Source organism: Gymnodraco acuticeps, unplaced genomic scaffold (genome assembly GCF_902827175.1).
Source record: "Gymnodraco acuticeps unplaced genomic scaffold, fGymAcu1.1, whole genome shotgun sequence".
NCBI classification, from domain to species: Eukaryota; Metazoa; Chordata; class Actinopteri; order Perciformes; family Bathydraconidae; genus Gymnodraco; species Gymnodraco acuticeps.
Genome location: NW_022990441.1, coordinates 5,808,418 through 5,819,700, shown reverse-complemented (window position 1 = coordinate 5,819,700; position 11,283 = coordinate 5,808,418). Strand labels below are relative to the sequence as shown.

General features: G+C 40.9%; 1 protein-coding gene across 3 annotated transcripts; it reads left to right on the top strand.

Moving 5' to 3' along the window:
- The first annotated feature begins 774 nt into the window (after positions 1-774).
- On the top strand, positions 775-11,227 carry relb (v-rel avian reticuloendotheliosis viral oncogene homolog B). Of its 3 annotated transcripts, none has more exons than XM_034225627.1 (12): positions 775-1,001; positions 1,644-1,667; positions 2,771-2,943; positions 3,024-4,309; positions 5,624-5,947; positions 6,780-6,946; positions 7,101-7,192; positions 7,340-7,471; positions 7,557-7,661; positions 8,812-9,027; positions 9,131-9,202; positions 9,956-11,227. In XM_034225627.1, the coding sequence occupies exons 5-12, from the start codon at positions 5,669-5,671 to the stop codon at positions 10,396-10,398; spliced, it is 1,506 nt and encodes a 501-aa protein (XP_034081518.1). In that variant the 5' UTR covers positions 775-1,001; positions 1,644-1,667; positions 2,771-2,943; positions 3,024-4,309; positions 5,624-5,668; the 3' UTR covers positions 10,399-11,227. The 3 variants fall into 3 exon arrangements, with proteins under 3 accessions (XP_034081518.1, XP_034081519.1, XP_034081517.1); XM_034225628.1 differs by having other exon boundaries at positions 3,024-4,320; XM_034225626.1 differs by lacking the exon at positions 3,024-4,309.
- The last annotated feature ends 56 nt before the right edge of the window (positions 11,228-11,283 follow it).

Here is an 11,283-nt window from a genome sequence, read left to right as displayed (position 1 = left end):
CCATTTCCATTAAACCGCCTGTCCTCTGTCAGCAGCAGGTGTCACCTGAGCAAATGGTCTTTTATTTAGCAAAAAGTTGATAGTTCAAATATAAGCAATAACACGTCACTGTATTTAGGGCAGTAACTAAACGTGCAGACATTTTATTGGGGAAGTTTGATCTGTTAATATTCATGACAAAAATAGAAATTCCCACCACTCCATCAGTTTCTCGGAAACAGGAGCAGCAGCAGGATAGTGGCATGATGCAACCAGGATAACTCGTGTGTGCGCGTGCGTGCGACATTGAACTATTTGCAAATGATGCATGCAGTGGCGTTTGATAATACGAAAACTTTATGTACAAATCTAAAACAACACCTTTTGTATAATAGTGACATAAGTACCCATGTATGGACTGCCATTTAAGCCTAAATTAAATAAATACATACATAATTAAATAAATACATATATATATGAAATACATTCTGAAATAAATAAATGAGGCAATAAATATGTATACATGTACATTTAAATACACGTTTATTTATTTCATGGGACTTTTATTTAATAATGACACATTTATTTATTATTACCCATGCATCTTATTAAAGCTGCAGTACGGCACCTGCAGTCTTAATAAAGCTGATTTTCGGCACCTGGTTTCTTTGCGGGGGGTTTTCCTGTGGGAGGTGACGTGTGACGTTCAGGGGGTTTCCGACCCCAAGCAGCCAATCAGAGCGAAGCTGCTGCGGAACCACTGAAGTGAAGTGAACTGCTCTTCAACATCTTCAACACATGTCCTCACAGTCAAACTGCCTGTCACCAGTCGGTACCATGATCGGTACACACACTTAGAGCTAGTCTTGTTTACCGGAGCTGTTTATTCAAAGTTTCACCGCAGAGACTAATACCGAAAATATTCCGGTTTGGAAATAACTACAAGGACACGACGGTGGAGTTCATGGTCCTTAAGAACAACTCACATGCGATGAAAGGCATGGACATCTTCAACGGCACAGGTTTCAGTCTTAATCTTTACGTTTGTGTTTATGTGTATGTGTGTGTGTGGGAGAGGGTTGACATCACCGGCACCGGCAGGCATGTGATTTGTCAGAGCAGAGCAGCCAACACCCATTCCCGGGAACAAACACTCCCACCCGGCTCTCTCTGTTGGCTCCACTTACTCCTGGATAACATTTAACAGGTTTTATTCAGATTATTTCTGTTTGCAGTGCTAAGTACACAGCCTGCTCGAGTTTACTTAAGTTAAACCTTGTGGTAGTCAACTTGATGTCCATTGTATCCTACTTAATACTTCTCTATTACTTCCTTACAGAGGAATATAGCAACTTGTCTTTGACAATTTCAATTTCTTGAAGCCAATCACAAAATCACCTGATCAATTGTGATATATTTGTATATGTTAAGATGCCCAGCAGTAGCCCATATAAAGTAGTTGAGTTTAACCTTCCCCAGCTGCAACATTAAAGTGATGTACTCATGAATACACCAATGATTATAATAACCCAGTGATATGATATTCATTATTCTGAGGTTGGACATAAGTAACTATCAAGTATATTTTGATTACTTTGATCTTTTTCTTAAGTAACATATCTGAGTGGTAGTACTTATTACAACTCTGTATGTGTCTCCTGCAGAGCCGCGAGGAGCATCAGACTTTGGTAAGTTTCTTTTATCTTTTGCACAAAACGCATAGTAAACCCCACATGTGTTTTTTGTGTTATTGCAACCTCATGGAGAAAGGAGAAGTCAGGCCATCTTTAGCTGGCCTATTTCTGCTTCCTCATAGCACTTTGAGAACCAGACACATTTGCAGCACAAGTTTAATTTGCTCTGACAGATGCATTTGTGATTTGTTAATGTGACATCAGGACCAAATAACAGCAAGCTAAACAGCATTATTAAACATTGTTCTATTTATGTTTTAAATTGTTTGCATTTAAGCCTGCAACTTATTTTAAGAATTCATACATCTACCTATTATTTTTGTAATGTAGGCCTACTTGTATTTTACTTTTTTTTTATTGTCAAAAATGTGTTACAAAAAATCCAATTTTACTTATTCAAATTACACAATATCATTTGAATGTAATAATCTCTGCTGTGGTACTATTGTGACCATCTTAGCTGCAGGAAACTAGTTTCTGTGTGAGTGTGGAGCCCCTGACATCTTACACCTCGACCGCAGGTGGAAATCAGTGTGCATGAGGTTTATGTTCTGGTAACCATGGCAACATCACTGCTGAAACACTTTACCACATCACATGTATATGTTTTGGTAATTGGTGGGACAATTTGGTGTCCTGATATAAAAACAAATGGATAGTGTGAATTATATAACAATTTAAGCTTGATCATTTACATCAAAAAGAAATAAACACAGAAATAAATATATTCACAAAATACAAACAGAGTTATTATATAATTATTATTGCCGGTGTCTATATAAATCACACTCATTAAATAATGGCACTTCCTCTGTAGGATATTGCCCTTTTGCCCACAGGTTTAATAATTCTTTAACATGTGAAAACCTTTTTTCTGATGTATGTGTAAGCTGTAAGAAAAACTAGTGGAAAACCCTAAAATATGTGTTAAATTATGAGTCCTTAGAGATACTAAATATATTACCTACTACCATGTCCTTTTATACTAGTTCATCAGCAGAGTTCCCTATTATTTTTGGATGTTTTACCATCTTTATATCCTTCTGTTATATATCATCAGCTATGAAGTTTTCATAAAAAATATTATTATTTTCCAGACCTCATTCAGGAGATCATCACAGAGGACGGGGGAGAGCGGCTGCGAGCCCTCCTGCCCGGCCCCCCCGCTCCTCCTGCTGACCTCTGCCAGCCTCAGAACCACAGGCTGCTCCGGCAGAGCTCCTCTCCGTCCTCTCAGCCCGTGCTGGTGGCGAGAGGCACCGCGTGTCAGGTGAGAGGGTAAAACACATCTTGTGGTGTGCTGTCACACTGGTGTTTTGTACCAGTGTAGTCATTTGTGTTGTTTCTCAGTTATAGGTTTCCTACATTTCCCAAAATGACTGTGGGCAACACCCAGAGTACTGGCTCAACTGCAAATGGGGCGACAACAGGCCTTTATAACACACAGATAAAGTTTAATTATATACAATACAGACCTCTTATTATTAAATATTGTAAACACAGTTAGAGAAGCATAATGTTGCTTTAATGTCAAGACTTATTACTAATAATTTAGACCGTTAATAGAAAGTCTACCATTTTACTCTGTCTGCCAGACTTATGGCTTTTCCACAGCTTGTCCTTATCTAACATAGACTTCATTCAAAACAAATGGTCAGTTTACCTACTTGTTGGTTGTCAAAAATAATTTCACAAATGTTATTATTTAAGTGAAATATTGCGCAAAAAGGACATGGATATAAGTATTCCAGATTCTCAAACACACGTTTTTGTTGCTTTGTTGTTTTGTTTTTGTAATGTATCTGATTAGCCTTAAAGTATAGGAAAGCCTTCAGTTCACACTGTTACCTTGAGCTCTTGAAGCTTGATGTCAGTTCTCACAATTTTCTCTGACATTTTAAAGATTTAGTGAAAAAGTATTTGTTGTATGGATTTAATGTTGGTGTAATTCACTGCAGTGTAGTACACGTGTAGCCTGCAGAGGGCTGGTTGTTGTTGAGAGGAGTATTCAGGCAGCTCGGGCTCTTACCATAAAGCACGTGGTTTACGGCTCCGAAGTAATCTGTAATCTGATGACACTGCAGTGAAGATGTGGCATTCTCAGAGAGCTCTTAATGTAAGGCACAAGAAGACGGCCTAAAGTCTTTATTAGCAAAGGATCTGCATGTGAAATTGCAAAAATGGGGGTTTTAGTATTCAAATATTGTTTGTTAAGAGGGACTTGTAGCTGTGATAGAGGCTGACACACCTCCTCCGCATGCTTTTCTGAGGGAGGAGGCTGACACAGAGAGAGAGGAGGAGTGGATGGAAAAACTGTAATATGACTCCCTTTTTCTGTTTGACGTCCTTTCTGTTTACAAGCCAAACCCACCAAGGGGTGAAAGTTCACATTCTTCTTCCTGAGACGCTTCTTCAATTGGTCGATTGGTTGAGCTGACTTCCTATTTCCTGTTCGCTGCTCACTCTGCCAGGCTATTGTTTAGCTCCAGTGTTTTCAGGCTAACAGGTTTGGCCCGGCTTTGACAACAGACGTCTAGTTCTTGACCGGATATTGTGAAGCATGATCTCATGCTGAGGCATCACCCAGATCTCTGCTGCAGTTTAATGAGCTCCCAGCCTCAGTTTCTGCTTCACAGGTGACAGAGAGGTCAACTTCTATTCTTCTTTGTTCCCTACAGGTTTGATTTCTCATCTGCCGTTACATTGATGCTTCAGATAGACGTAATACTTGAGGGTGTTTTTATTGATTCTTCCTTTTACGTCACGTGTAACCCATTCAGAGACCTAAGTGAACAGAGTTTAACAAGTGAAGCAAGGGAGCCCTGCAGAACCTGTAGATAGAGAAAGTAAAAGCAGCATGAGAGACATGCAGGAGTCTTGAGGGGGATGGAAAATAGGGTATCTGTGGTGGAAGGGGGAAATAAGACATTGAAGCGAAGGAGGAGTCAAATGAGCGCATGGTTGTTGCATTGATAGAGAGACAAGAAGGGTAGGAAGATAAAACATGCAGTGACTCAGTTTTGATGCTTCATTTCACTTCAGACATGCAGTGTTATCTGCTAGAATGGTAGCTTATCTTATATATGCTTTATATTTGCCTCTGATTGTAAGTTTATGTTTTCTGATTCTACGGGAAGGTTATTCATTAATTTCATTTTTATTACGTGTCAAATATTGTATCATTTACTTATTTGACCCTTAAAGAAATGTTTATAAGGTCATTGTTGTAACTGATAACAATCCATAATCATCCATAAATATGACCCCAAGCGATTGGCTTATACCTTTAGGTGTTTATTTGACTAACTTGTCATCTAACTATTAGCGCCTTTATTCCTCCTAAGTTCAACAAAAGTTAGATAATGTCTTATTTGCGTATATCAGAAGTTTTGGAATCATTGGGTCTTTTTATCAAAAATATTAATCTAAATATATTTTATTAATCTTAAGTGTGTGAAATGGTAATGCTAGCCCTTTGCTCCCAAACGAATACCCAACAGTCTGTGTGTGCGTGTGTTTATCTCTGCTGTGATCCGGTGGCCCCTTCTAGCCCTAATTGTGTGTGTGAATAGGTGAATGTAGGACTGGGTTCTAAAAGCTGTTTGAGTGGTCAAAAAACTGGAAACGTTTTATAATTTGGCAGTGTAGAAATATAGAGTAGCAGGTAATGACATTTTCCAACATTATCTTTATATTGTTACGCCTCAAGAGCACACAATAGAAGTTGCTACATGTTTTGTTATAAATATGTAGGAATTCAGCTTGATAAGTGTCCATGTGTTCTGCTCCAGCCATTTGAAACAGTTTCTTTAGTCTCTTGAAACTCTTTTATGCAGCTGTCTTGACTACGTCTCCAATGAAAGAGAGGTTGCCAACTTTAATGGGTCTTACCAGGTTGGATAAATGATAAATAACAACGTTTATAATGTTGTTCTATTGTTTCTCCACAGCCAACCTGCACCTTCCCTCAGCCCCCGTCCTGCCCTTCCAGAGAGATGGCTCATCCTTCCCGATCTTTTGCATCCAGTTCCTCTCGGCGTGGTCGAGGCTCCTCGTGTTCGCTGGCTTCCAAGAGCTCCAGCGGTGTTTCCTCTCAGAACCGCGGAGGCGACAGCGAGATGCTGGAGCGGCTACTGAACAAGCCCAAGCTGGTGGTGGTGGAGGAGCCCAAGGAGAGAGGCATGAGGTTTCGCTATGAGTGTGAGGGGCGCTCGGCCGGAAGCATCCCGGGGGCGTCCAGCACCGAAACCAACAAGAGTCAGCCTGCCATCGAGGTAAACACATTACACTTACATTTGTTAATTCGCGTTGGATCTTAAAGGGGGTTTACTAGCTCTCAGTGGCAGTTAGAGAAGTTTTAACCACAGTTGATCATGTTTGGTGTGTTCACTTGAACCCCTTGTTGCGAGGAGGGTGGAGCTGCAAGGATGTGGGTTGTCAGTCAAAAAGAAAGTCCCCACAAATCCCAGCCGAAGTGTGGTCAAAGACGGGCGGTTTGTCACCTTCCCACATTCTGACAACACTACTACACTTTCATCTTCGCGTTATACAAACATACATTTCACACAACGAAGAGGAAACACAAGGTGTGTGAGGATTCTGTCAATGAAAAATCTGTGGATTTCTGCAATTCATGTAAATGAAATGTAGATATTTGAGTAAAACCCCTAATTAATATTTAATTTTGGCATTTCCGTTCTTTTTGGTGAACTGATACTACATGGACTGGTTATCAGATATTTGTCACAAACAGGTCAGTTATAATAGATAGAAATAAAAGCAATGGAGTCTTCAAATGCAGAAGTAAGAAGATTGAATATGCTAAATATGCACAAACACCCAATGGTGTGAAGAACAGAAAGAAGGCTTTGATTGGCAGATCATCTGAATTTCTCCCCATGTCCTGTATTTCTTCATATTTATTTTATTAAATCTTCACAATGTTTCTCAATTTGAAAGCTCCCCTTCTTGTTTCTGTTTTCTTGTAATATCTTGCCATGTTGCACAACACCCTCTAAATAATAATAACACATGTGTTTTTATGTCACAGATGCCTTGTAATTTTGACTCCCCCAAACTATTTAATCTTCCTGTTCTCTCTTTCAGATTCAAGGTCCCATCGAACACTTAAAGAGGGTCACAGTTACTGTTTCCTTGGTGACCAAAGACCCTCCACACCGACCTCACCCCCACTGCCTTGTGGGTAAAGACTGCCCGAATGGATCAGGAATCTGCGTGGTCACGCTCAACCCTCACAGCAACCGACGTCACAGGTGCTCCTCCCATCCCTCTTTCATCTCCTGCATCAACATGCCACTTTTTTATCAAACAGTTTATTCCTCAGACTCGTACAGTAACCTCATTATACATTTGGTGTGTTGTCCATCATACAAAATAGTAAGTATTTATTGTCTTCTGGACTTGAAGCTTTAGTAACCTTGGGATCCAGTGTGTGAGGAGGAAAGAGCTGGACATTTCACTTCAGAAGAGAAGAAGCCAAAATATCGACCCCTTTCAAAGTAAGATGAAACAAAACACACACACACAGTTCATATTGTTATGTTTGTACACATCAATACATTTTAAATAAAAATGGATGACACAGTTTCCTCTTTCTTGCTGTTGAAATTCATTAAGACTGTTGTGTCTCCCCCCCCCCCCCCCAGCTGGTCACACAAAGGGCATTGAGGACATGGACATGAACGTGGTACGTCTGTGTTTTCAGTGTGACTTTGAGTGGGACGACGGGGGGAAGGACTGTCTCAGCCCAGTGCTGTCCAACCCCATCTATGACAAGAGTAAGAAACAGTCTCTTGATTAAACCGCACCAACCATGTGTTAATGTGTTTCCTGATTCTCACGCGTTGTTGTGTTTGTTCACAGAGGCCACGACCACATCTCAGCTGAAGATCGGACGTTTTAACCAGTACAGAGGCTCCTGCGCCGGCAAGACGGAAATCTACATGTTGTGTGACAAAGTGCAGAAAGGTAAGAGGACGTTTATTTGTGTTACATTTGTGAACGTCCAAACGGCATACATTTAGACCACATGTGTCAAACTCGAGGCCCGGGGGCCAAATCAGGCCCTTGGTGGATTTAATTTCGGCCCGCAGGATAATTTTTAATTACTATTAGATCTGGCCCGCCGGTATATTGCACGCACACCTTCACTCCATCCTGAGGATTTCCTCAGCTCAGAGCCTGACCCCAAACATTGATGAACATCTGGCTTGAACTAGCATCACAGCAGCACACTGAGTTTCAATGGATGTTGCCTTCTGCACTTTTTCTCTCACGACAACAGGGCATGTTTGGTTTTTCTATGAGGGAAATAGTTTTTTTGAAGCTGTTGTTGGCCTGTGGAAAAATGTAATCATAAGAAATGACTTCGGAAAAGCTGCAGATAGAGCCATAAGAAATGAATGCAACTGATTATTTAATGTTTAATGTTGTTATAGGCAATCATTTAAGCTTTGTTAGTTCCAGGTTTAATATGTGCAATAAGTTCATTCAATAAACATTGAACCAGTCCGGCCCTCGACTAGTACCGATTTTTTTTTTTTGGCCCACTGTGTATTTGAGTTTGACACCCCTGGTTTAGAGGATAAACTACGTTTTTTATTTTATTTTTTTGTGTATTTTTTAGGCAAAGACCAATTCTATAAAGCTTATTTCTATGTTCATTTTTTGATGACTTTGTTTCTTTTTAATCCTTGAGTCATCATTTTAAGTCGACCACGGTTTCCCTTTTGATGATACTGATCCTTTGATTGAGCAGAGCTACATCACGTGATTCAGCCGTGTGTATTTGGCAGCCTTCGCATCTTTTGTCATTTATGCGGAAGCTCATTCAGTGTTTTTATACAACAGAGCTTCGGGAGTTGCCTTTTAAATGATGTGGGTATTTACTGCAGGATCTTTGTACTGAAAGGGATTTCTGTTACCCTGCCAAAAGAAAATTAACATTTAAAAAAAGTCAGGTATCATGAACTTAACTTGAAGCAAAAGTGGTAGTATAATGTTATGCCTCTGTGTAATGTATAACCTGATATTCTGTAACCAACTGCTATTTCAAAATTAGGAAGTATTTTTCTCATTGATTTTGATTGCCCTGGCTTTGCGTGTCGTTGATCCACAGATGACATCGAGATCATCTTCAGACGAGGCTCGTGGAAGGCGTGCGGGGAGTTTGCGCAGACAGACGTGCACCGGCAGATCGCCATCGTGTTCAAGACCCCGCCCTACCAGGAGCAGGACCTCACGGAGGAGGTGGAGGTCAGCGTGGTCCTGCGGCGGCTCTCGGACCAGATGGAGAGCGAGTCGATCACCTTCACGTACCTGCCGCACAACCCGGGTCAGTCAGCGCTGTCTGTAGGGCGGTTTACTTGATGTGAAGCAAAAACATCAGATCATCTTACTGGCCGAACATCAGGTCAATTATTATTTCCTCTTTTCAGATCCATATGAGGTGAAACGGAAGAGAAAGATAAAGTCAGACATCAGCTTCAGAGAGAAGTCGTGTGGGACAGGTGAGGCCTGAAAGACTTTCCTTACATTCGATTTATGGACCCTTCTTTCATGTTTACTTCTTCTGGAGGAGGTGGAGGTGAACTGATTCAATGAAGCAAGAAGTCTTTGTGTCCGTTTGACATTTTTGTATTTTTAGCAGCTAACATTTTGACTTGTCACAGCAGGTAAAGCACAGGTGATACTGATTATATTAACAAAGGCTCTGTTGTATTAAAGCTGAGAAGATGTGCGTTAGTAACTTACACTACATGTTTAAATCTGCCTTCATGTATGACCAGAATCTGCCCCTTCTATGTTCACACTAAATGTAGGCACAGAAGTCACATATACAATTACTGTGACTATAATGTTCTTATTATAATTGTGTTATAGCTTATTTAATTTATATTTAAGGCACAATTCTTCAAGATGATTGTCAGCTCTGGCACATATTTCTACATCCAAATCTACACATACTAAGGTAGAATACAAATATATTCTTTATGAAAGGTAGGATGTATAGCAGTATTTATTAGACTGCATTCGTTTTAGCTAGGTGTTCCCAATTAACGGGATGTGTCTATATTCATATTTTAATATATTACACGTAAGGAGGGTTTTGTTATCACTGAAATGTCTTGAAATAACTACATTTATCTTAGGCTTTAGATATCATCTCATGTCATGATCCAAGTTTAAAGTGTTCTACCTTATACCAGACCTTTCATTACGTTTTGATTTCCTCCCTAACCCAACCTGTTCCTCTCCTACAGCAGACGGAGCCCCTGCAGCGGAGCAGCCCTTTCACTTCCCGCAGCCTCAGACCATGATGCCCTCGGAGGACCGGCTCTGTGCCCCCGAGCCCGGGACCTTCGCTCTAGGGGAGATGCAGTACAGCGAGCCCCAGGACTCCGACACCGACACAACGACAATCATCAACCAGATCCTAGAAATACCTGAACTGCGGGAAATGCTTTCTGACCCGAGCTTCAACATGTCCCTGTCCTCTGGCTTTGAGCAGGGGCCCGATGCAAACCTCTCGTTTGCAAACATGGATTTGAACTTAAACCAGAACTTTAGCACATACTCTCAGGACTTTTCCCATTACAGCGACTTGCAGTTCAACATGCTCGTCAATGAGAGCCAGGCTCCGCAGGCAGAGGCCCAGGACAGCCCCTCCAACATGGTCCAGGTGAAGACAGAAGAAGAGCTATGAGGGCGGGACCGTCGGGGTCATGAAGCGCCCTCACACACTCTCCACTGTAAAATAAACATTTTGGGTAACATTTTGGTCATAGCTCCTATTTGCGTTCTTGCTTAGAATGACCATATCAGTGATATCTATCTCTGCAATGAAGTAAATAGGTGTATTTCCCAAAATGTTCTCCCTTGACTCCTCTGGATTTACAGCCAGATGATGCTGCTCCGGCTGCTTGCACTGTGAAGCTGTCTGTCCTCTCACTAATGTCTTTGTCTGAAGACCTTGCCGGTCAAGGCTTTAAGAAACAAGTCAACATTCCATCATATGTGGCAGGGAATGCTGCCAGCATTAATGGTCAGAAGGTGATTCCCAGTCAATGTGGGTCTTTAAAAGAGAACTCCTTAACATCGTAACCTAGGAAACAACAGAAACCCTCTCATGAATTGCCTTCCAATGTACTAAATGATTAGTGAGGTCACTTGTAAATGTTGAAATGTAATCTTTGTCTAAGATCTATTATGTTTGCTTTCACATGATTTTGGGAGAAAAACACGACTTCCTACAAGAAGTTGACGAAAAGTCTCAAGTAGTAGTTTCAGATCTGCGCTTCACATTGTCTTCTCTGATGTAGCTGTCACACTAGCTGGCTTAATATTTAATCAAACTAAATGCAATAGAAACCAGTCCTTCTCTTATTTATAGCTCTGTCTGTGTCACTTCTCATTGTTCTGCAGTTTCACTCTTGTGCGAAACAGTCAAATTCCTCTTTCACATGTCCAACTTCACCCCCTCACTGGGGGCATGTTTGGGTCCATAATTCATCAAATAAAATGTCCGTCTGTTATTTTTGTGTTGTCGTTTCTTCCTCTGAAACACACTTATTCTTCTGGGAGGTTTTGA